Source organism: Cololabis saira, chromosome 19 (assembly GCF_033807715.1).
Source record: "Cololabis saira isolate AMF1-May2022 chromosome 19, fColSai1.1, whole genome shotgun sequence".
In the NCBI taxonomy this organism is placed as follows: domain Eukaryota; kingdom Metazoa; phylum Chordata; class Actinopteri; order Beloniformes; family Belonidae; genus Cololabis; species Cololabis saira.
Genome location: NC_084605.1, coordinates 17,680,817 through 17,707,415, shown reverse-complemented (window position 1 = coordinate 17,707,415; position 26,599 = coordinate 17,680,817). Strand labels below are relative to the sequence as shown.

The 26,599-nt window shown below is 42.6% G+C and overlaps 1 protein-coding gene across 2 annotated transcripts in view; it reads left to right on the top strand.

The window, feature by feature from the left end:
• Positions 1-1,774: 1,774 nt before the first annotated feature.
• fmnl1b (formin-like 1b) overlaps positions 1,775-26,599 on the top strand; it is a 54,131-nt gene continuing 29,306 nt past the window's right edge. Inside the window, exons 1-9 of one of the 2 annotated variants that reach the window (XM_061708248.1) lie at positions 1,775-1,943; positions 12,617-12,700; positions 16,694-16,777; positions 18,183-18,256; positions 18,437-18,520; positions 18,692-18,802; positions 21,244-21,328; positions 21,699-21,775; positions 22,162-22,255. In XM_061708248.1, the coding sequence (XP_061564232.1) occupies positions 1,794-1,943; positions 12,617-12,700; positions 16,694-16,777; positions 18,183-18,256; positions 18,437-18,520; positions 18,692-18,802; positions 21,244-21,328; positions 21,699-21,775; positions 22,162-22,255 (843 nt within the window). In that variant the 5' untranslated portion in view covers positions 1,775-1,793. The remainder of the gene's footprint in view (positions 1,944-12,616; positions 12,701-16,693; positions 16,778-18,182; positions 18,257-18,436; positions 18,521-18,691; positions 18,803-21,243; positions 21,329-21,698; positions 21,776-22,161; positions 22,256-26,599) is intronic. The other variant, XM_061708250.1, reaches the window with a different exon arrangement.

The following is a 26,599-nucleotide window of genomic DNA, read 5'->3' as shown; positions in this document are numbered from 1 at the left end:
GATGAAATAAGTGCAGGTGAAATTATAAAGGAAAAAAGGATAGACGAGACGATAAAGAGTGCGGGAGGGAGTGCTGCATGGTGCAGTATTGCTGAAAGAATTGGTTAAATTGACAGAAGAATTCCAGTGAGTGAATTAATTACTAAGTGAACACCTTGCGTGGCAGTCGGTTAGGACGGCCGTTACTTAGCAAGTTGCTCATATTAGCATCCTATAACGTGGTAGAATATCGGTTAAAACCAGTCGGAGTATTTTGGAACTTGTTAATTTCGTAATGTTGGTAAAATACTGTATGTTCACATAATTTCATATTGGATGTGCTTAAAGAATGAATACAAGTTAAAAGATGAATGTTCTATTCATGTCTAAAAAAGAATGTTAAAAAATGATTTCATGCTGTGATTATTATAAGTTAAAAGTGTAAAGTTAAGGTAACAGTTGAACCTGACATTGAATTTTTTATGATTTGAAATGCACTTAAGAAGATTTAAGTAATTTTTATTAGTTTTTTTCTGCACAATATTTGCAGACCGGTTTTTTGAGACCCCCTTCTATTGCATGAGAGAAGACTTCGGATGTGATGGCGAGTCAGACCCACGGACGATGCGTTGGAGGTTCCTGCCAGTGGACTGGCCAGCTGCTGCAGGGATTGACAAGATCAGCTTGAACTCAGGATTTCCCAGCTAAGGAAATACCGTAACACCTACACTTATACCTACCCGGGTACATACATAAGAGACACGGAAAAGAACAAGAAACTCCAAAAGAACATTTACCAGTAAAATAAGAACTGGAAAAATCCAGAAGGGAATTCTTTATTTTATTTTTATTTTTTTAAGAAAAGGGCTCTATTTTATTTTGGGTTATTTATTCTTTTTTCAGTCACTGTAAGTGTGATCATATTTTGTTTTGTGTTGCTACAATAAAATTGTCAGTTGTTTACGATACATTATATTCTTTCTTGCTCCTCAGAACCTAGATCTTCATAGCCTATACTTTTTCTTTTGCAATCTTATAAGTACAAGTGCTACAAAAGCAATGGTCGAACCTGTAGCAGTGTGGATTGAGTATCCTTAACAGATACAATACGGTCCTGCACCCCCGGTGCCTGGGCTAGTCAATAGTACAGATACAACAGTCTAAAAAGTTCTATTTTAATTACTTGCACCTTCCATACCCTCACATACCTGGGCTCTAGGACCCAGATCCTAAGGCTCCTGCTACCTGCGGGCTGCTCCACCTCCTCCACCTGCTCCACCTGCTCCGCCTCCTCCACCTCCTCCGCCTGCTCCCTCTCTTCCAGCTCAGGACACACGCAGCGGCTGCCGGCCGTGTCTCTGCACCCTGTCTTTATTTTCTCTTTTTCTGGTGAAGTGGATTTCAGACTCCCAGAGATTAACGGCTTCCAACAACAGATGGAAAAGCTTCACAGATCACCTGCAGACAGGTCTGACAGTCCCGAAGCAGCTTCAGGAGTATGCTGCTGAGTTTCTTCCACGAATAAGTAATACTGTTTCGATGTTTTTCTTTATTTGTTGTTTTTTCATTCATTTTTTGGCTTTTTGTCGGAGACATATGCTGGATCTGAACACCCCGCCCTTTTTTCTCTTTCACCCTGTCACAGCTGTCATCCTGTCACAGTCAGGATATCCCCTTCCCTCTTGGGTTTCATAATGCGCCATCATCCATGCACACCTCACTGACCCTGGAGGGGGTGCATTTCATGCTGGTGGAGAAATTAAAGAAAGCTATTTTAACACAAATCAACGATTGGAGGTGTTGGACATATAATTATGGGAAATGCAGCTGGAACCGCTGAGGTTTCCCAGGGCCAGGAGAGCAAGGCGGGCCCTCCCGGACCAGGACCCCGGAAACAAGCGGCGGGGGGTAAACTACCGATGCCACCTGAGGAGGAACTGGAGGAGCGCTTCTGTGCTGCACTGGTGAGTCATGATGTGCAAAACTGTGCAGCAGGTCAACTTCTAGAGCACATGGCAAACAATAGAAAAAAAACACAGAATGCCGAATATGTTGGAAATGTGCAAGGTCTTTTATGCTGGTTCTTATTGCAACATTACTCACTGCTTAAGTGCAGTCTGTTGAAGAAGGATGGTAGGCCATATCTTAAAATATATCCTCTACTTCAGTGGTTCTGAAACTTTTTGTGGTCCTGGACCCCCTGAAAATTTGTGATCAACTCTTAGGACCCACCCCGTGGTTCCTAAGTTCTGCTCTTCCAGCTAACCATAAGAAGTGACCTTAAAATCAGCCCTGAAACAGTCATAGAACCCAGAGGGTGGAGATCAATATGTGCTGTTTGTACCAGCTGTGGTAAAACAAGAGGGTAAATATACCAGAGAGGTAATAAAAGCAAGACTTTATGTTGAACAGACTCAACTATACAAAAAAAGGCAATTTGTCCAACTCTTCTTGTGTTATAGCAAGATTTATTGATGGATATTTTATTCACAAATCATGTTAGAAGAAATTCAGCTTGTTTCCACTTCTTTCATTGAACAACTCAGTCAGAACTATTTGTCACAAAATTACAAGACCCTATTTCTTTGATGATGAGCATTGCTTCACAGCAAATTCATCAACTGCTTATCTGCTTGTTGTCTCCAGTTCATGACAAGATGAGCAACAATAGTGGACTAATTATAAAAAGAATAGATACATTGATTATTGTGTTCACAACAGCTATGTTCAATATGCAGCCAGACAACTTGTTCTATTACTAACTACATTCCTCACGTTAGTCTTATCAGTGAATCTCTGAGTTCCACGGTGATGACGATGTGCTGGCATGTCCTGTCTCCTGAAGATTTAAGGTTCCTTCCCTCCCAGTGAGACATTTCAATCAATGAGTGTGAGAAGAACAAGCACAACCAGAATTGCAGTGCTTCGTCCTCCCTCAGTGGGATCACATGGAGGCTTAAACGCACAGACGGGGTCAAAAATCTTTCTGTCTGCAGTTTGATTGGACACAGTTGCCAACTAAAATGTACTTGTAGAACATGACTTTGCAGTATAGAAAAGTTAGTAGCCTATACATTATAAATGATAATAAAAAGATAAAACAACTGACTAATTGTAACATATCAGACCTTTATTAGGACCCCAGCAGTTACAGTGCGAAAGTCCTATTGTATCCGTAGGAATTTTTTATTCCTTCTTTATTAGGGTCCGAGCACTTACAATGCAAAGGCCCTTATTGTATCCGTATTTTTTTTTGTTTTCTTTTGTTATTTTCCTTCTGACCAAATGAGGGCCTTTTTGGCTAGAAGGTCCTGGGTTCAATTCCCGCCAGGGACGCTGTGGGTGCTGATGGTGTGTTAAGTTCGCCCATGACTTCAGCGCCCACACCCTGGGTAGGGTTGGTGAAAGGCTCTACGTCAGGCCAGAGAAGCCCCACCTTGTCTGGTGAAAAGAAGCGGCCTGCTCACTCCTCAGGTTGAGGAGGAGACCTGAGCTCAGTGCAGGGCCCTCCCGGGGTTGGTAGAGGGAGCAATGCCCAGGACTGACATAGGTAGGAGCACTGGGTGATAAAATGGGGAAAAAATTAGGATAAAAATAATTTAAAAAATGAAAAAAAAACAAAAAAAAGTAGCATCTGTGTTTCTTTTATTCATTCTTTTGCCGGCCGTTTGTGAACTGCAAAGAATGCGCATTTTTCAGTCAAAGGTTCTTGTGTGGCGCTACAGTGTACATGTCTGCATACAAACCCGCTGCTCCCTGGTGTGCTAAAAGGAGGAAGTGAATGAGGTGGTGTTTGCATGAATATATTTGCATGTTTTGAGGATGAACCAGTTGGAAGTATTTATTTTTAATAGGTTATTACTTTTATTCCTGTTTTGATGCTTCTGTTACATGCTGCTGGAGCAACAGATTCAACATGAAAATACAATAAAAGTGCTAACAGCAAAGAATGACTGAAAAAGTGAGTGTGCACAGGCTTCACTTGACATTGAACTCTTTCCTCTCAGTTTTTTACATAACACTTTGCATATCTCCCAACAGGGAATGCATTAGTGGGTGAGAATGTAATTGTACATTCGTAGCATAGATTTGTGTGGTGAATGTAGACTCACAGAAAGCTCAGCCATTAGAATATCTGTATTATAAGGTGATTTATATCTTTTGGGAATTTTTTTAAATGAAAATGTAAAATAAAATATCAAAGAGACCAGAAACTGTAAGGGGTGGGGTTTTGGACCCAAGAGCAGCACCAACTGGACCAGATAGATTGGTAATGACTTTTGTCAGCAGAAGCAGGTAAGCACAGCAAAGACCAGGAAGTGGTAAGGCTGATTCGGAGTCGATCCCTGAATTCCAATCTCCGCCCTAAACCCTCAAGCCCTAAACCCTCACAGACTTTAGTGACGTCAGCTGGAAGTGATCAAGTGTGAGAGGGTGTGACGGCTCCAAATGGTAGAAATAAGAATGGGACAGCACTTAGCAGAAACCGGAAACACGTCAGATCAAAATGTTACGTACCGGTATAAGTTTGGGAATGATCATCCTACGGATGTTTGAAAACAAAGTGGTAGCCTATATAAAGGAGCATAAAATTCAACAAAGAACACAATTTAAATATGCGCATAGTACAATATGTATTTCCTTGTTAATGTAGTGTCTTTCTTTCAATCTACCCATACCTGCGCATCCAGTATGCCAGGATCAATCGCCGAGTAATTTCATTTTTGTAAGAGCGTGTAAACCAGGGGTCACCAATCCTGGTCCTCGAGGGCCGGTGTCCCTGCAGGGTTAAGATGTTTCCCTGCTTCATTGCACCATGATACAAGTGACTGTATCATTAACAGAATTGTGCAGCCCTGGATGACAAGCTGATGACGATGACTAATTAGAATCAGGTGTGTTAAAGCAGGGAAACATAAAACATGCAGGACACCGGCCCTCGAGGACCAGGATTGGTGACCCCTGGTGTAAACTGATGGTATCCTGAGTTAAATATTCTGTGTTATGACCAACTAAGATTACTTTCCATTTTGACCATGATGTCATTTCATTTTTGTCAGAGAGCGTATAAATTGATGGTAATCTGAGCAAAATATTTCAGTTATATTATTACCATTTACGGCAACGTTTTTGTTCAACTTGCTGAAATTGTTTGAATTTTGTGGTCATAAATAAATGAATAACCAAATTACTGCCTGACTTGTTTGTGTTGGATCTAAAACTATCTTGCTAGTATTTACATGTATGCATTTCTGTTAAAATAGGGAATCTTAATTCAAACACTGTACTCAGATTAAAGAAAAGCAAGTCTTGTTTATTCAACACCAGGTCAACTGAGGATTTGTCTAATATAAAATGAAGACAAAAGAAATTGAACCTCAAATTATGAATAAAAAAAATGAAAACTACATTTTGTCCACCATCTGCCTAAAAATGTCAATTAACTTAGATAACTGGTCATCCCTCTTCTTTTCCCTCTCCTCCTCCTTTTCATCCAGCTCCCTCAGCCTCTTTTCTTTGTCTTGAAGAGAGTTCAAAACTTCATTTGTCCTTTTTTTTGGTTTTCTTCCCTCCGTTTGTTGGTCGCTCCCTGTTTGTAAAGGAAATGATAGGGCCGTTGAAAAATCATCACCGGACAACAGTTTCTGAATTCAAATCACCAGTGGGCTATGTATTTATACTTACAGGTGAACTTCTTTCGTCTCGCAGTCACACATGAATTATTTTCCTCCGCCCCCTGTTTTGTTTACATTCTCCCTGGTAACCTCCTTTTATGTCACAACGCAATGAACTGTGGGTAATTCCCTTTCCAAAAGTCTGTGGAGATACTGGCTTACGGTAAGTGAGCAGTAAGGGCTCAAAATGTCTGCCGGGAGCACTCGCGCACTTAACGACTTTAGGAATGGGACAGCCCTGAACCCTTACGCAAGTCGTGGGAGCAAGTCTTTGAGTCTGTGAGGGGGGAGATTGGAATTCAGGGAAAGACAGAAGGGCTGAGGCCTTTTAACAGGGCAGAGACGAGGCAGGTTGGTCGGGAACAAGCAGGGTCGAAACCGGGAGATCAGACGAAGGGTGAACGCTGGAAGGTCTTGCATGGGAACAAAGAACGATCTGACAGCGAGTGTGGAGGAGAGTGGAGCTTTTATCCCTGGCTTGATTGCTGAAGAGCTGCAGCTGAGTGAGCAGGTGAATGGAGTGATTGACGAGGTGGGTGTGGCTGGCAGATGGGGTGAGCAGGAGAGAGGTGAGTGGAAAATTACTGAAGGCCGGACGACCAACGATGACAGAAACACATACTGTGTAAACAACATGAACCCCTTACTTCCGCAGGATTAAAAATGATAAATTGTGGCCAGGTGCTGGTCACCAACAACTCTTGAGGAACTGGTCATCATCTTGTCTACAGACCTTTGTAAAAGTAGACATTTTGGCAGTTTGCTGATCTCAAGCATTCGTGTTAATGCAAAGCCAAGACAGAATGACATAAGCAATAGTCTTACTTTCCACTCATGCAGCAGTAATGACTGAAATTGTGTGTTAAGTGTCTAGCAATAATCTTGGTTATGTCAATGTGTGAAAGTTAAAATTTGCTGAATTTCAGTTTTGTCACTCTGATACAATTCACCCACAATTCAGTTCTGCAAGCGCTTGCCATCACCATGTTTGAAGTCAGGGGACATCAGTGGTGTGGAAAGCATTCAGGATAGTAGCTTATTTTCTCAGGAGGAGCACATTTACTCCAATGTCAGACCATACAATGCACAGAGAAAAACTAAAATAATCCACGAGTTCCAGGCCTGACTGAGTAAATTTAATTTTAAAGCCCATGACAGCTCATTTATAGGAGGACTGAACAAGTATGGTTTGTTGGAAAAGGATCCCTAAAAAAGCCTCCTCTGTTTTAAAAGAACGTGAAAGTATGACTGAGATTCACAAACTGAGCAGCCCATAAGTGTCACAGGTATGGTGAGGAGCCAAAAGTAGCACAGGCAGACGGGACATCAGTCGGTAATGACTGTTATTATTCACTGCAGTCTTTAACAGTTTATACGGTGGCAGGGTGAAAAGTCTTGGCTCACAGTGATCTTCTGAGAGATCAGAGAAGGAATGAGCCTTGTGTTGCTGACTGAAGGCAAAGCCAAACACTGTTGGATTACCTAGCTGGCAGACAGGTCCGGTGGTGAGCCGTGTGGCCAAAGAGCAAGCAGGTGTGTAACCAGAAGGGAATAGGCAAAACTCGTGGCCTCATAGCGGGGACGAGGCAGGCAGGTCGAGGACAGGAGAGGTCGGCAGCAGGTGACCAGTCCGGGGAAAAACGCTGGAAAGTCAGGCATGACACAAGAACAGTCTGGCACTGAAGCAGAGAAAGGAGCAGGCTTAGATGCCGCTAGGGCTGTCGCAGGTGTGGAGACGTGGCCTGATGAGGAGGCGTGGCTAACAGGTAGAGTGGAGCAGAGACAAGTGAGTGGAGTGATAGCAGCAGACAGGAGATGAGCAGACTGTGACAACAGGATGTCTGGATTACTGGCCAGAACCATCTGGGACAACGAGACAACAGTTCAGTTGTTTGGACTGAACACAGAGCAAAAGGGCAAAAGCAGCATTTAAGCGGAAACACCCATACCGACCGTCAGCGGTGGCGGGGTGATGAGCTCGGGTTGTTTTGCAACCAAAGGACCTCAGCACCTTGTAGTCATTGAGTCAACAATTAGCACCTCCAGTAGTCTCTAGTATTATAGACAATTGTGAGGCCATCTGATGACATGAGGTCAGGCAAAAGGACAATGACCCCAACCACACTAGCACATCTGCATCTGCATTGCTGAAAAAGAAAAGAATCGAGTGATGTCCTTTCAGTCCAGACCTCAACCCAACTTTACTGCTGTGCTGAGCTCTTAAGTTGGGATAGTATGGAATGATGAGTTAACATAAGAAAGAGTAACGGTACACTTGCACATATACGGTGGAAGCATCCTGAGTGTCGCTATCGTTTCACTTTGAATAGGCTGACGTCAAATATTGTCAAACTGAATTGTTGTTTGGGGGTGGGGCACTGCTTCCCTCAAAGTTGAGAAATTTACACTTTGTGTAATTTAGCGCGAGCATCAGCCAGCCTAGTTGTGGCTATGCAGGAACTTCTAGCCAATGAAGTCACACACGGTGGGACTGTTTCAAAGTATACGGGTCATTTATGTAACGAAAATTAAGAAAGTCAATTGGTTGTTTATAGTATGACTAAGACACACCTGAAGCCCTACATGTCAAGTATTAACCTAGTGCTGTTGTGTGAGCGTCCCGAAAGACCTTAAGAACTTTATATGCACAAAGTATACAGTTTTGAAAGCGAGTATGGGAGGATCTCAATGGGGATCAGGAGGACTAAACAATGACCTTTAATAATAAACAATAAGTGTTGCATGAGCAGATAATCCAAAAATTAAATGGAACTACTGTTTATCTTATGGATAAACGGTGAAGGTAACCACTGGGGGAAAAAAACTGATTAGCTAAAAAGCACACCAGAACAGTGAGGTACCGAAACAGAGACACTGGCAAGGAAAAGAGAAAGGTGGGACACACAGTGGCTGACTAGACACAGGAGTGAACAATCATGAGAGACAGGGCCAAGGGAAGACTAATGGCGCTTTTCCACTAGTACCTAGTCAGCCCCACTCGACTCACCTCCACTCGGTTTGGCGCCTTTCCACTAGAGGTTGAGGCGTGCCGACTAGATACTTTTTCTGTAACTACTCTGCCGAGGTTCTAAGCGGCTGAGTTGGGCTGCATCTGACGTCATCACACCACATGCCACCGATTGGTCAGGGGGTTGGCCCAATCGCACAATCGAGTACGTCACAGCAGCTTCACTCCAACCCGCCTACTTCTGATCTGGGTATTGAAAAGAAACAAGGGCAAGTCGAGTCGAGACGAGGCATGGCGAGTCGAGTCGAGTCGGGCTTAGTAGGTACTAGTGTAAAAGCGCCATAAAAGAACCAACGACACAAAGAAACTGACCTTCAAGGTAAAACAGGATGCAAAGCAAATGAGGGACACAAAGGGATAGAAGAAAAACCAGACTAAATCAGGAGAACTAAGAAAAACAGGCATGTAGGTCAGCAGAGATAGCAATACTCTAAAAAAAATAATTAGCAAATTATTTTGAAAGTATATTTCAGATACATTTCTCAATTATAAAAGGCAACAATAATTTCTGGTTCAGAGCCAAACTAAGAATACCAAAATGAAGACCCCCACCAGAAGCTCCCCCAGCTCACAATGCCTGCCTGCTGGATCCTGAGCTTTCTGGCTGACAGGAGGCAGCAGGTCAGGCTGGGGGGAGCAAAGATGAGCACACAGACTACCATTACCCACTCACCCCAGAGGCATGTCCTCTTCCCACTGCTCCTCCCCCTTTACATAGACATTTGCATTGCAGGGTGTCTGTCTGTGAAGCTGTGAAGTTTGCAAATGACAGCGTTGTTACAAACTAAGACCTATCACAAGTTTAGCATGTTTCAAGTTTATAAAGTATTTATTTATACACCCTTTACACTGGACTCCACCACTTGCTGCCGTGATACTCTGCCAACAGCGTTTTTTAAAAGTGTTACACATTATATGTCCTCAGATGTTCTTGACATTGTAAATACATGTACGTTTCAGGGATCTTTCCTTGGTGCCTAGAAACAGCCGTCATTAAGACTTTTTTCTTGGTAAAATCATTAAAAAAAGCTCTTTTTCAACAGCTGTATAACCTCCTGACACTAAATGACTGTTTTGATGTCTTCCAGTCTGGTCTCTGGTCAGATCACAGCACTAAACATCTATCCATCTATTTTCTATACCTGCTTTACCCTTTGCGGTGTCACAAGGGTCTGCTGGAGCCTATCCCAGCTCATTTCAGGCGAGAGGCAGCTACACCCTGGACAGGTCCCAGTCCATCGCAGGGGCACATATACAGTGGGTTGCAAAAGTATTCACCCCCCTTGAACTTTGTAACCTTTTGCCACATTTCAGGCTTCAAACATAAAGATATAAAACTGCAATTTTTTGTGAAGAATCAACATCAAGTGGGACACAATCATGAAGTGGAACGAAATGTATTGGAAATTTCAAACTTTTTTAACAAATAAAAAACTGAAAAATTGGGCGTGCAAAATTATTCACCCCCCTTAAGTTAATACTTTGTAGCGCCACCTTTTGTTGCGATTACAGCTGTAAGTCGCTTGGTGTATGTCTCTATCAGTTTTGCATATCGAGAGACTGAAATTTTTGCCCATTCCTCCTTGCAAAACAGCTTGAGCTCAGTGAGGTTGGATGGAGAGCATTTGTGAACAGCAGTTTTCAGTTCTTTCCACAAATTCTCCTTTTGATTCAGGTCTGGACTTTGACTTGGCCATTCTAACACCTGGATATGTTTTTTGTGAACCATTCCATTGTAGATTTTGCTTTATATTTTGGACCATTGTCTTATTGGAAGACAAATCTCCGTCCCAGTCTCAGGTCTTTTGCAGACTCCATCAGGGTTTCTTCCAGAATGGTCCTGTATTTGGCTCCATCCATCTTCCCATCAATTTTAACCATCTCCCCTGTCCCTGCTGAAGAAAAGCAGGCCCAAACCATGATGCTGCCACCACCATGTTTGACAGTGGGGATGGTGTGTTGAGGGGGATGAGCTGGGTTGCTTTTACGCCAAACATAACGTCTTGCATTGTTGCCAAAAAGTTTGATTTTGGTCTGATCTGACCAGAGCACCTTCTTCCACATGTTTGTGTCTCCCAGGTGGCTTGTGGCAAACTTTAAACAACACTTTATATGGATATCTTTAAGAAATGGCTTTCTTCTTGCCACTCTTCCATAAAGGCCAGAATTGTGCAGTATACGACTGATTGTTGTCGTATGGACAGAGTCTCCCACCTCAGCTGTAGAGCTCTGCAGTTCATCCAGAGTGATCATGGGCCTCTTGGCTGCATCTCTGATCAGTCTTCTCCTTGTATGAGCTGAAAGTGTAGAGGGACGGCCAGGTCTTGGTAGATTTGCAGTGGTCTGATACTCCTTCCATTTCAATATTATCGCTTGCACATTGCTCCTTGGGATGTTTAAAGCTTGGGAAATCTTTTTGTATCCAAATCCAGCTTTAAACTTCTCCACAACAGTATCTGGGACCTGCCTGGTGTGTTCCTTGTTCTTCATGATGCTCTCTGCGCTTTAAACGGACCTCTGAGACGATCACGGTGCAGGTGCATTTATACGGAGACGTGATTACACACTGGTGGATTCCATTTATCATCATTAGTCATTTAGGTCAACACTGGATCATTCAGAATCCTCACTGAACTTCTGGACAGAGTTTACTGCACTGAAAGTAAAGGGGGTGAATAATTTTGCACACACACTTTTTCAGTTTTTTATTTGTTAAAAAAGTTTGAAATTTCCAATACATTTCGTTCCACGTCATGATTGTGTCCCATTTTATGTTGATTCTTCACAAAAAAATACAGTTTTATATCTTTATGTTTGAAGCCTGAAATGTGGCAAAAGGTCACAAAGTTCAAGGGGGGTGAATACTTTTGCAACCCATTGTAGAGACAAACTACCATGCACACTCAAATTCAAACCTACGGGCAATTTAGAATCATCAATTAACCTAGTATGCATGTTTTTGGAAGCACTAAACACTTAAACATTTACTCAAACACAATCTTTTTTCACTTGTTTTCAGTTGCTGGAACAGAGTAAGCGAATCAGCTGTCCTAAACTTTATTTCTCATTTCTTTCGCAAATAAACTTAAGGTGGATGTTTTTCTCCTTGTTGAAAGCTTTACATTTGTGTAATACCATTGAAATGTGACAACTTTAATTTCTACACGGCTGTGCAAGATAATAATGTTTTCATGTAAGTGGCATAAGGAAAACTGGTGGTGTTTGAGTAAATGTTTAAGCGTTTAGTGCTTCCAAAAGTCCCCTGAGTCTGTGCCTGAAGTGCAGTCTTTAATTTGGATCTGTTTTCAGTTTCAGCTGAGAAATAAATCTAAAGTTTACAGTTTGAGACGAACAAGATACAGAGTGATCACCGGTATTCATCCAGTCGTTCATGGAAATTGTTGATTGATGATGAAGGCATGAAAAATACTGTGTGTCATTGAACAAGACTGCTCAGAGAGCACACTCTCTACCACATCAATGTTGTATGTCAGGCTTTTTTAATGAAAGGGAACCAGATAAAATGTAATGCATTACATTTAGTTTAATTTTACTCACTTGCTTTGTGGAATGAGGCTTGATAATTATCTTTAATATTGACTAATTACATTCAAACAAATGCCAAGGCCCAAGCTTCTTAATGTCACAATGTGAATGTGCAATTTCTTATTTTGGAAAAACATAAATTGCCATCTGTCTAATTTTGATATACTGACACTGAGTCAGCAATTACTTTGATTGGCAGGGAATAAAAGATGGTTTGAGAAGCAAGAGAATCTCATATGGTAAATTGTAGTAACAACTTTTGATTGATCATTTTGTTCAAAAAGCCCGATAACGTTCAGATAAACTGTAACCCTGAGAGTGTAAATTCATTTACCAGAGGACAGACCTCCCTCTGAAACCATTCCCTGTGTTCTGTGTCTGCTTCCAGAGCACAATGAATCTTCCTCCAGACAAAGTGAAGATCCTCAGTCAGTATGACGGCGAGAAGAAGTGGGAATTGATCTGTGACCAGGTTTGAACATCTATCACATTTACATACATTGTATTCATTATTTTTGTTTATGCATCCCCAGTTCCCTTGTAGAAGGGAAATGAAATCCAGAAATCTAGAATATAATGAAAATAAAGTTCATAGTCCGGCCAGAGAAGCCCAACCCTGTCTGGTGAAAAGAAGCGGCCTGCTCACTCCTCACACAGTAAGGAGGAGACTTGAGCTCAGTGTAGGGCCTCCCGGGGTTGGTAGAGGGAGCAATGCCCAGGGGCCTCATTTATAAAAGAGTGCGCAGGATTCATACTAAAAGTGCGCGTAAAGCCAAAAGTCGAAAATGGCGGGCGCAAAAAAAAATCCGGATCTATAAAACCATGTGCACGCACACCTGCACGCAATGTTCGCTTTATAAATCACAGTCCAGCTGGAAGGTTGCGCAACTGAATCCGCCTCATATCCCGCCCTCTACACGCCCACTTTTTACCTTTAATGGGCAATGCAAAGTAGTATTTGCATATGAATGAGCCTGCTGAGCATGCGCAGTGGCTTCCTGCAGCCTGTTTGGCGTCAGAATGAATGAGACGCATGATGAGACGTGTCGAGCCATCGTGCCACTACATTTCACGGAGACTGAGATTGAAATTTTGAGGATGAGGTGGAGGACAGGAAAACCACATTATTTGGTGGTCACAGTAAAAGTATAAATAGTATATAAATAGTATAAAATAAAGCGAGGGAAAATAAAACGCTGTGAGGCGCAAGGGCGCAATTTCCACTGGGAACAGGGGGGACATGCCCCCCCACTTTTCAAACTCATGTTTTTGTCTCCCCCCCCCCCCTTTTTTTTTTTTTTACAGTTTAAGAACTAACGGTAGGCTCAGCCTGTAATTGCAAATCATCAAGACACTGTGCGAAGACGGGACGGAGCCCCGCTCCCCCTCCTCCCTCCCCCCTCAGTGCTGCTCAAGGCTGATTTATGGTTCCGCGTTAAATCGACGGAGACGTAGGTTACGCGGCCCGCGCACCGTACAGGGCGCGTCGCTGCGTAACCTACGGCGTAGGCTCTGCGTCGATTTAACGCGGAACCATTATTTAGGCATAATTAGGCTTAACTAGTGTGTGCGTGTGTGACAGACGTGCATGGGACGATTGTGAACTACGGAATAAACTGTTTTTATATAAATTTTAATTCCCAATTACGTAACAATTCCGTATTTCAAGGGACGGGTGGCAAGCACACTCACCGCGGCTGCAGCTCCAGCAGCAGCTGAGCGTCCTGACTGATGCTGTGCTTCAAACACAGAGGGACACGATCAGCGCTATTATATTATAAGTCTGATATATGTTGTGATATGTGATGACATTATTAAGAGTATGACATGAATCTGGCTTCATTTCACCACCTCACAGCCTGCCTCGCCAGTTCCCCGTGTCCTAAATAAGTTCCTACGGGAGGGTCAGGGTTGCCGTAGGGATACGCAGATTTTTCGGTTAGTTTTTTCTTTTTAGATCCCAGCCTTTGCGTAGAAGGTGGCTTGCACATCTTTCAGGCCCTGTTTTGTGCGCAAGCAAGCTTTATAAATGAGGCCCCAGGACTGTTACTTAGGTAGGAGCACTGGGTGATAAAATGGGGAAAAAATCGGGATAAAAATATTTAAAAATAAAAGATAAACAACAAGAAACGCACTCCCAAAGCAATCAACTTGGAGGATGACATCGATCAGAATCTTATTTTTTTGTGATATATTGTGGCTCATGTTTGTCAAATTAAGAGTTTTTTATTTTATTTTAAGGTGGTTAAATTTCAAAGTTAAGAGTGCATCAACAAACCATAGACACGCATAACAAAGCTCATCAATATTGCATATCACCACAGCAACTATAGGGATGTTGATGACAACCCTTGTTTTGTTTGGAGTGAGACACAGAGGACAATTGTTACTGTGAAACAGCAGCTCAGCTGTTTCTCTTCAGTGAACAGCGGCATCTTTGTGACTTCAGTGTAGATCAGGTAGACATCATGAGTAGAGGTGGTGGAGTTAAGGTCTGTGGGATTATAGCAGTTAAATCAATGTATGCATTTGCATAAGAGAAGATGTAATAATAATGAATGGGCCCTCGCACGTGCAATTTTCACCAATAAAAGTCAAGGACTCAAAACTAAGTCCGATGACACCTCATTTTTGTGTCCACTTGTTCAAACATGGAGCATCCTCTGTGGTTCTGGACATACGGCATACGTGGTCCTCGGCTCCAATGGTGGGCAGCTTGCAGGTCTCCTCCTCTCCCCAGTTACTCATCTTGTAAATATAGATCCTACCCAATAAAAAATTAAAGCTGCAAGCAACGATGAAAGGGCCCTCGCGCGTGCAATTTGCACCAATTAAGGTCAAGGACTCAAAACTAAGTCCGATGACACCACCCACAACTCTTTATGTCAAACCATTCAAAAGTTATGGCAGAAAATAGGAACTATCAAATATCGACCAATCAGAAGAAGGGGCGGGGCTAATTTGCACCAATTAAGGTGAAGGAGTTAAAACCAAGTCCGATGACACCACCCACGACTCTGTATGTCATACCTTTCAAAAGTTATGGCGGAAAATATGAACGATCAAATATCGACCAATCAGAAGAAGGGGCGGGGCTAATTCATGCCAATGAAGGTCAAGTACTCAAAACCAAGTCAGATGACACCCCCCACGACTCTCTATGTCAAACCATTCAAAAGTTATGGCAGAAAATAGGAACTATCAAATATGGACCAATCGGAAGAAGGGGCGGGGCTAATTTGCACCAATTATGTTCAAGGTCTCAAAACCGAGTCCGATGACACCACCCACGACTCTTTATGTCAAACCATTCAAAAGTTATGGCGGAATGTAGGAACTATCAAATATGGACCAATCAGATGAAGGGGGGGGGGGGGCACGCTTTTTGGCGTCTATCGTTGCCACGGTAACGCTTTAGACTGAGAAAAGTAATGCCCATCGAGGCATGATGGAGACGCATCCAACGATATATGCCATGCATGGGTGCACATTGCGGTCCGGGCAGCATTAATGGACAAAAAAAGCGTGCGGAATGAGAAGAATAAGAAAAGGGAAACCTTTTCTGTATACTAATATATCGCCTTCATTTTCATGTTTTTCCTTGTTTTTTCAGGCGTGTTTTATTTTTCGGGGATTTTTTTTTCCATATCATAGCGGGGTCATGCTGGTGTGCAGTGGGACTTTTGTGGCTTTAGCTTGTTAGCAAAATGCTATTAAAATGGCCCATTTTGGATGATTGCAATATGGTCATGCCACTACTTGGCATGCCCATAATAATAAGAAAAGGGAAACCTTTTCTGTATACTAATATATGGCCTTCATTTTTCAGGTTTTCTGGGCCTTGGTTTTTTTTTCTCCATATCAGAGCGGGATCATGCTGTACACCCGCTGGTGCACAGTGGCACTTTTGCAACTTTAGGTTTTTAGCAAAATGCTAGCAACATTGTCCTTTGGGCCATTCTGGACGATTGCAATATGGTCATGCTACTACTTGGCATGCCCATAATAATTCATTTTATTTAGAGGTGCCTTTCAGGTCCCCCAAGGTCACCTCACAAGAGATACAGTTAAAAACACACATTTTAGGGCCGCTCGGTGGTGCAGTGGGTTAAGCAGCGGCTCATATACTGAGGTTACAGTCTTCCTCCTGCAGCGGTCGCGGGTTCGAATCCAGCCCGTGCACCTTTGCTGCGTGTCTTCCCCGTTCTCTCTCTCTACCCCTTTCCAGTCTGCATCTCAATAAAGGGCCACTAGAGCCCAAAAAAATCTTTAAAAAAAACACACACATTTTATAAGTTAAAATACAATTAATAGAAAAAAAAAAGCAGCAACAGACAGCGTAAAAAAGTGATGTGAAAAGATGTGTAATCAAACTCTCTGTGTAAGACCCTTCTAAGCACCTTCCTCCCACAACTCCCTCCAGTACTGCAATCAATAGTAATTATAGGCCTCTGTCCATCTTCAGGAGCGGTTTCAAGTCAAGAATCCACCATCTGCTTATTTGGAAAAACTGAAAAGTTATTTGGACCATGGACGAGCCAGTCGGAAGGTAAAACAGATACTATATGTACTTAATATTACAGTTTCAAACGTACTTTCTATATAATCAGAAAAATAAATTCATACAGACTGAAAAAAATCTTTCTTAATTTCAATAATATATAATTAGCATGTAGCTCAAATTTGAGTTATTCAACGTAAATAAGGCACACATTACGTTCAGTAATGGTGCAGAAATTAAAAGAATAAAGGAAGGCTCATGTGTTTGAGCAGACCTTCTGAGTGCTCGTTTAAGCTGTGATTTTATAATGTGATATGGTCAAAATACTACAGTACAAAGTACACAACCTTTTTCTATCATTTTCTTAATATTCATGTATAGACAAATGCAGTATTTTGATATGTAGTTCTTGATATTCAATATGCATCACAGTTTACCCTACTTTACTTTTTAAAAGGAATTTATTTTACATTTGAAGGACAAAATGAAAGAACTAACAAACTAACAAAAGTAACAAACATTAAATGAAAAGAAATGTTAGATTACAGCTGTTTCCTCAGATATCAGTCCTCTTTGGTAATATTTTCAGTTCAGTTGTATTCACCCACATTTAACTCATTGCAACCAAAAGCTTACAAGGTCTTCTTTAACCTGAGAGTTTCATCAAAAAGTTGAAGTGTCCACTAGAGAAACACACCTGGACAAACTTGTAGGTACAAGGTCCATTAAAGGGAAAGTTTCGTTTTTTACAACCTGGACCTTATTTCTGGCATTTTTTATGGTTGTGTACTCACCCAGAAAAGTTTGGTGTCATTTGGAGTCCTTCGGAAGATATTAGGAGTTTTGTGCGAGCCGCTTCTCCATATAATGGTAGCGAATGGGGGCACAACGGGACACAGACGATGCAGCGTCTAAATAACACATTATTGCCGCAAAACTCGTTCATTTCTTTTGCCCACTCTTGCTACATCTTAGTCCCCAGGTTTTTATTCAGTTAAACACATAATAACTCACTAACAACAAGGAAATCAGTTTGTAAACAAGACCTCTGACCTGCATGACGTCATCTCTGTGTGCGCATCCCGGACAGGTACAGCTAGACTTCAAACGGTAACTTAGACTAGAAAACGGTAAGGACGTCCATCATATTCAAAGTCGTCGTCCACAACCTCAGAATTTGACAAATATTCAGACATGTTTCAAATAACTAACAGTAAACTAACAGTAGCAAACTCCAGCTGTACACAGAGCTGTGTCTGGGATGCGCGCACAGAGATTGGTCCCTTCCAGAACATCAGGAAGCATAAGTCTTCCTAAGTGGCCATGGAGGGCATTGGTCTAATTGTGGAACATGTTGCTAGATTAGCTATTGAAGTACAAAGGTTCATTTTGGACATTTTCTGATTATCAAGTGTTCGCTGGCCTCACAGCTACTTCAAATGTGCTTTTTCAGTTTAAGCGACATGTGCAAGAATCCACACAGATCCTGAGAGAGTTGGAGATTTCCCTGAGGACCAATCATATCGGGTGAGTTTCCTGTTTTCAAGCTGCTGTTAGAGGGGAGCAGTTGGTAAAGTGTAGCCACACTGCAAAGAGTGATGAAGAACATTTTCTTATCTATCTAAGCTGGTATTGGAGAATCTTTAACCAGCGTATATATTTATTTATTATAAGTAAGAATGCATGTGATCTGTTTTCTTCCTGCAGCTGGGCCCAGGAGTTTCTAAATGATGAAAATCGAGGTTTGGACGTCCTTGTGGACTATCTGTCGGTTGCTCATAATGCGGTCAGGTTTGTTTTACCTTAAAGTACCACTGTTTTTTAATTTTAGAATGTTTAAGGTTGAACTATTATCGTATCTCCTTCACCCAGCTGCTGCGGCAGTCTAGTCCAAGAAGGTCATGAGAGTTCATCACCATCTGTGAGAATGATGACTGTATCTGTCATGACTATGACTCACAGGAATGACTTGGACACTTTGGACAATGGCAAGCTGCTCTTGGACGAAGGGAAACAAAAGGACAAGTCAGCAGAAGACCTAAGCAGAAGGGCTAGCAAGGCCCTCGTGGTCAGGTATGATCCACACGAGGTGATGAATACACAGGAGTCTGCACAGCTTGTGACATGCATCAAGATATATGATATCGTATATCTTGATGCATGACACAAGCTTAACAGAAAGATGTGTTATGATTTACAGTGTCACAGTCAAGAAATCATTTACGGTCCAGATCTATGACTTTAGAACAAAAAACAGCTAGCATTTGATCATCAGACCACTTGTGATGTTTCTTATCAGAAACATTTGGACAATGTATCTGTGACATCACCCAGAAGTTTTCTGAAGAAGCTGTTTTTTTCCCTGTACCGCGTGGTGCCATTTTGCCCGCAAGGATGACGGGACCACACCCACCATATATCAATCAAAGTTAGCAGTGGCTACCAGCTCCTTCAGCTCCTCGACGTCTTTTGATTAGAGGTGTTGAAACTCTGCAGGAAGCACCGTAGGCTCATATTCACTGTAGTTTTATTAATCTTTTCAATATGTCCATCCATCCATTCAGTGTAGGATGATTATTAGTCTGTATAAATATGAGAATCTCATCTTTTCCAGGAAGTACTAAAAAATCTGATAACATTTCTTCTAGATGACCTTTTCTTTATTTTACATACTTAGGGGTAAATCCACAAAGAATAGATTGCGCCCGCAAATAGCGCTGTGAATTGCGCTGCATTAGCGCCCGCAATTTGCCCTGCTTTAAGGTCCTATTCACAAAAGATTTTGCTCTAATGATATACCGGCGCAAACACGCCCATAAAGTTTTGCGGCTGAGTGCAATTTGCACTTGTCTGAGTGAGCGGAGCTGTTTCCAGTGTTCTCCGTATTTCAGCACACAGATTGGTCCCTAATGAAAACTGCAGAGAGCACAATAGACTCAACTTTCACGTATTTGTACTTCTAGTATTTCGCATGCAGATAGATAGATAGATAGATAGATAGATAGATAGATAGATAGATAGATAGATAGATAGATAGATAGATAGATAGATAGATAGATAGATAGATAGATAGATAGATAGATAGATAGATAGATAGATAGATAGATAGATAGATAGATAGATAGATAGATAGATGGATAGAAAAGACCTCAGTGTCTGTATGACATAAGCTAATGAAATGTCAAATGTTAAGAGGCTGTGCGCATTTACGCACAAGGCACAGCACCAGTAACTTCATTAACACTGGATCGGGATCAGATCAGGATCTAATGGTAATTCATGTTCTTTGTTTTGCTACACGTATGAAAGCTGTATGTGTACACTGTATGAAAGCGATACGAAAACGGCCCCGCAGCCCCGCTTCACCCCCCGCTCCCTCTCCTCCTGTCCCGTCTCCCCTCAGAGCTGCTCAGGGCGGGTTTATGGTTCTGCGTTCCTTTAACGCAGAGCCTACGGCGTAGGTGCGCGTCGCCGCGTACCCTACGCCGTAGGCTCTGCGTCGTTTTAACGCGGGACCCTAATTTAGGCACCATACACCTGCACGTAAAGGTTTCACGCGCGAGTAAAACTCATATATATGAAAAAAAATCTGAGTCCCTTTAGGGGCTCCGTGGGGCTCCCTAAACGCAGCCCCTCATTTGTTCTGTCCTAAAGTGTGAGGAGGTTCCCCGCATGTCACCACGGCAGCAGCAGCAGCACCACCAGAGTCCTGACTGACTGAGCTTCACACAGAGGGACACGATCAGCGCTATTTTAATTTATTATTTTATTATTTTAAGTCTGATATATGTTGTGATATGTGATGACATTATTAAGCTGTTAAACACACACATTCTAGATTATGTTTATATGGTGGAATTGTTTGTAATAAAGCAGCCCCTTACTGTATGGATGAATCCTGAGCTCCGTCCTGTTATTTTTATTTTTAAATCCGAGATAAGTCCACAACCCCACTTGATCTGACTGTGTACAGTCATGTCTGACTGTAGATTTCACCCTTAATATCATTCAGTATCACACAGGCTTGAATGACATTGAGAGAGAGAAACAGAGAGAGACGGGGAGTGAGGAGTTTGCGCGCAGTTTAATACACGCTTCTGAAAGACGGTATTTGCTCCACTATTTTTGCGTGTGGCAAATAGCCCTGGCCTTTGTGAATTAGGTGCTTTTTGCAATGAGGCTTATTTGCATAGAAAGGGGGCAATTTTGCGCCGAATTACCTAATTTGCATGCATGCAAATGGTACCGGCGCAGACTGCCACTATTTGCTTGGCAGCGCAGTTTGAGGTGCAATTCGCCCTTTGCGGGTGCTTTGTGAATTAGACGCTCTCTTTTTGTCTCATTTGCACCGGTTTAGCGGCCGCAAAAGCCGCGCAATCCTTTTGTGGATTTGGCCCTTAGTATGCTTTCAAAATGGTTTTACATGTTTTTATGCAACGTCAATAAACATTTATTTAATATGAACTTATCAAATGACAGAAGCATATGAAGGAGTGATGTGTCTCACCAAACAGGAGGGCCCAGAGGAAATCGCAGGTGACTCACAAAGATGACCTTCATCTCTGCATCATGTGCTTACGGGCCATCATGAACTACCAGGTACTGAAAGCAGCGCAAATACTTTTTACTTTTTAATGTCTCTCATTTGTGTGTTACATTTCAGAGAAAGAGATTGATTGATTGATTGATTGATTGATCAATCTATCTCTAAGTGATGTATAAAAATTGGTAAAAAATATATAAAAATTAGTGACCCAGGGGCAGCATGCATCATGTATTTGTCAGACTTTACTCCAGATCCATTGATGCTACTTTCCTTTTTCACATTAAAATATATATGAAAACCCTCTGGTTAATTGAACTTATAATTATATCTTGCAGCACAGTGTCAATATTACTACTACACTAATATTACTACTGGGCAGCTAAATGACCTCACTTCCTTTACTTCTTTATTTATTTATGTAAGTTGGGGTTCAGCCAGGTGATGAGGCACTCATGCTGCGTCAATGAGATCACACTCGGCCTCAACGACCGAAACCCGAGGTGAAAACTGCACGCATGCACGCACGCACGCACGCACGCACGCACGCACGCACGCACGCACGCATTCAAGCACGCACCCACGCACCCACGCACGCACATAGCCTGACAACACCATTACCTAACAAACTGCAGACTTGTCAAGCCATGTTAATAGTTTATCACCAATATGCTAGTTATTACACAGTTAAAAAAACATTGTAAATCTTTGGTTGAAATGTGGTTTTACGATTAAAAATCCATGCATTGCCATTTTATGTCAAATACTTCATGTTTACACAATGCTGAGATGTGGTGGAGCACATATGAAGCCACAGTTAAAGTATGCGTCCTCAGGAAACGTGAGATTCAATCAGCGGTGTAAATGTACACGTAAATCTGGTTCTCAGGACCAAAGCGCTGGTGCTGGACCTGCTAGCAGCCGTGTGTTTGGTGAGAGGAGGCCACGACATCATCCTCTCCGCCTTCAACAACTTCAAAGAGGTCAGATGGGTGGCCATGGTGACAGGTGGACATGCGAACAAAGCAGCAGCGTATGGATATATGATGCTGTCTTCTGGAAAGGATTTCATTCACTGTCCTTTTGTATAACAAATATTTACTTTATGAATCTTTATGACCAATATGTTATAATAGGATTAAAAAATAGCTCTCCATGAGGAGGAATAGTTCTGTGCATTTTCTTATCAGACCAAAAACACTGGCGGTGGAGATGCTGTCATCAAGCAGATTATAAGATCACGTCTTTCTCGAAAAAACAAACTGTTGTTTGTAGTCTCATTCAACTGTCACAACTATGTCACAGATGCTGTTCACAATGTTTAATTTCCAGAAAAGACACATTTTGGCATGTGCTGCAAGTCTGAAATGAGAGAAACACAGGAAAACACACAACGGGCACACAAGCCTTTGGAATCTGCAAGAGATAAAACAAACAAAAAAAACAAACAGACACGGGAACAGGCAGAGACACAAACAGCAACCATTCCAGGGGCCTCATGTACAAAGAGTGCGGCGCACAAAAAACGTGCGTACGCCACTTTCTACGCTCAAGGTCGGATATACAAAGAATGACTTGAATGCAGAAAGTTGCGGTCTTTCACGCACACACCAAGGCTGGTTTACGCACTTTTATGAGGTTTTGTCCATTGGCGACACTCACTGGTGATGCAGTGAAGTGCAGAATATGAGGAAACGTGACGACCACGTGAAGGACACGACAGCGACTTTGCTCTTTATTTCTCACGTTTGCACCTCGATAATCCCGTCGGCACGATTTGTCTTTATTTCTGCAATAGAGGAATCAGATCGTGATGCTTCATGTTTTAAATATAAATGTATATTGTTCACATTTTGCAAATTTCTTGTTAAGCTGAGCGGTTTTTAATGTATAATTATCTTCATTATCATATTCAATTGCATGTTTTTGAGGGAGGAGACAGGGCAGAGTGTCGTGCTCCCGCATGTGCGCTCAAATCCACGCTGATTGTGATGTTCAAAGGAACCTGCGTGGATTTGGGCGTACGCACAGTTTTGTACATCTGAATTTGTTTTTGGGTACGCAAGAATTCCACGCACGGATTCACGTTGAAATCCACGCACTCTTTGTACATGAGGCCCCAGGTCTCTGTGGGGTGAGTATGTAGGTGAGTGAGCAGGTGTGTATGTCTGTGTAACTGTCCACCATTCACACCCACAACAGAGAACATAGAAACCTGAGAATGACTCCCCCCGCCACCGTGCCCACCCAGGCACCCCCCCGCCGGGGGAGGCCCGCCCCCCGAACCTGGCCCCACTCCCCTCCGCCCCCACACAGCGGACAGCCCAGAAGCCCCAGAGTCCCCACAGTACATAAGACGTGCCCCCCGCCCCAGAGACAACCGCCCAAGGCAGCGATGCCCCCCCAGCACAGGCAGGCACCCCCCACCCAGGCAGAGCCCAGTCACCCGAGTGGGAGCTCCAGCCTCACACCCCAGACCACACCGGAATGGTCCGAAGAGTCGCTTAAGGCACCAACCATAATAATTACGAAATATAAACAGTATATACATTGGAATGAAAATAAAAGTAGTTCAGTTCGGGAAAGAAAGAAAAACAATGCAAAAAAAACCAGGTAGGATGTGTGTGAGGTAGACAGATATTGCACAGATATTGCACGTTATTATACGTTATTGCACATGTTATTGTCCGTTAACTACTGTAAGCAGGCCTGGTTGTATGTAAGAGGCTGTTTTGTGTCACCTCTCCCTGGTGCTCTCTTATCTTTGCCTGAGACGGCAGCAACTGTGGCCTCACGTGATTCCAACAATGCAGACAGACAGGAAAATCAAAAGAAGAGGTTATTATTAGCTAGAATGTTAGAAAACCACCCGCAAGCCAACTTCTTTCAAGTGTGAACACTTTTATTTCAGACCGTGACCTCTGAAACACCAGAGGGGAACAAAATACAGAAACAGTTCTATTCTGATTTGCTGACATGATTGCAAACTCTCTTTCTTTTCTGAAAATCTGAACACTGAAAACATTTCCATGTTTGTTATTATGAAATCTCTTTGTGAGTTTGTGTTCATAGTTATGGAGTGATGGATTTAAAGTAAGAATAGGGAAACATTTTATTATGAATTTAAAACAAAATCCTGTTCTTAATTGACATTATTGGTCCTGCAGCAGCACTGGAGTGGGCGTGGGCGACTGTCAGGAAGATGGTGGGAGGGTGTCTGCAGGGCGGAGCCAGGTGAGCGTGGAGCCAGGAGTGAGGTGGGCCCTCCCAGCCGAGCATGAGCTTGGTTTAGGCTTGTTCTGGCTGTCGGGTATGTCAGTTAGGCATCTTGCATTCTTTAGTGGACATGGCTGTGCAAAGAGGAAAAGGTAGAGAGCATGTAGAGCAGCAGGTAGAGCAGCAGGTAGAGCTGACATTTCCTTATTGTTAGTTCTGCCAGCAGTCCTGCCCGCGGATCCGTCTGCTGACCCCAGCGTCATATTGGCTGATATTGAAATAACAGACTAGGGGCCTCATCTATAAAGCTTGCTTGCGCAGAAAAAGCACCTGAAAGTTGCGGAAGCCGCCATCTACGCAAAGCCTCGGATCTAAAAAGAAAAAACTAACTCCGCTCCCGTCTTCGCATCGCTTTTGCACAGACAGTCTTGAGGATTTGCAATCACAGGCTGCTCCTACCGTTAGTTTTTAAACTGTAAAGTGGGGGGGTCAAATACATTATTTTGAAAAGTGGGGGGGGACATGTCCCCCCTGTCCACAGTGGTAATTGCATCGTGGCACTAACGGGCAGCAACGGCGTGCTGCCACTCACTCGCTTTATTTTATTGTATACTATTTATATACTTATTCTAACTTTTACTGTGACCACCAAATAATGTGGTTTTCCTGTCCACATCATCTACAACATCTAGATCTAAGTCTCTGTGAAAGTCAGTGTCACGGTGGCTGGACACCCTCTCATTCATTCTGACGCCAAACAGGCTGCAGGAAGCCACTGCGCATGCTCAGCAGGCTCATTCATATGCATTTATGGTAAAAAGTGGGCGTGTAGAGGGCGGGATATGAGGCGGATTCAGCTGCGCAGCCTTCCAGCTGGACTGTGATTCATAAAGCGAACATTGCGTGCAAGTCTGCGTGCACATGGTTTTATTGATCCTGATTTTTTTTTGCGCCCGGCATTTTTGGCTTTTGAGTGTACGTGCACTTTTAGTATGACTCCTACGCAGTCCATTTTAAAGAGACCTGGGGCCTCATGTACAAAGAGTGCGTTGATTTCAACGTGAATCCGTGCGTGGAATTCTTGCGTACGCAAAAAAAAAATTCAGATGTTCAAAACTGTGCGTACACCCAAATCCACGCACGTTTCTTTGAACATCACAATTGACGTGGAATTGAACGTACATAAGGGAGCACATCACTCCGCCCTGTCTCCTCCCTCAAGTAGATCCATTTGAATATGATAATGAGGATAAATATCAATTAAAAACCGCTCATCTTAACAAGGTACAAGTAAAACAAATTCTAATTAAAGCTGCAAGCAGCAATGAATGGGCGCTCGTGCGTGCAATTTTCACCAATTATGGTCAAGTACTCAAAACCGAGTCCGATGACACCACCCTAGACTCTTTATGTCAAACCATTCAAAAGTTATGGCAGAAAATAGTAACTATCAAATATAGACCAATCAGAAGAAGCAGGGGGGCTAATTTGCACAAATTAAGGTGAAGGACTCAAAACCGAGTCAGATGACACCACCCACGACTCTCTATGTCAAACCATTCAAAAGTTATGGCAGAAAATAGTGTAGAGCCTGTACCAATAGGCTATACTCAGGGCAACAGGGTTGGTTTTGTTTGGGACGCGTGCTTCAAATGGATGCAAACGCTCAGACAAAGGATCCGGGTCGGATATGCCAATCCATTTATTTCGTAATCAGCAGTAGTCAAAGCAAAAGTAATTCCAATATTTAAACTAAACATAAATAGTTCTGCAAAAGTCATAGAAGAATGACCAAAGCCTTGTGCTTCTTGTTTGCATTCTCTTCCTCTTCGAATTAACTCTCCAATTGTTTTCTGCAAGTGGGATGCTTTGGTGAACTTTGATTTTCTCTCCTTTTGCAGTGAGTGAATTTTCTCCATTAAGGCCTTGGGTGTTAATTTTATCTTGCGTTTTGTGATAACCTGTGATCCAATCTGTGATTCATGTTCACTGTGAGCACTGCGACCTGCTGTGGTCACATCGGACTGTTTTTCAGCCTCTGAAGGTTCAACCATTATTTGCATTGCATTACCATTAGAGCGCATAACGTGCGCGTCAGCCACGTTATGGGA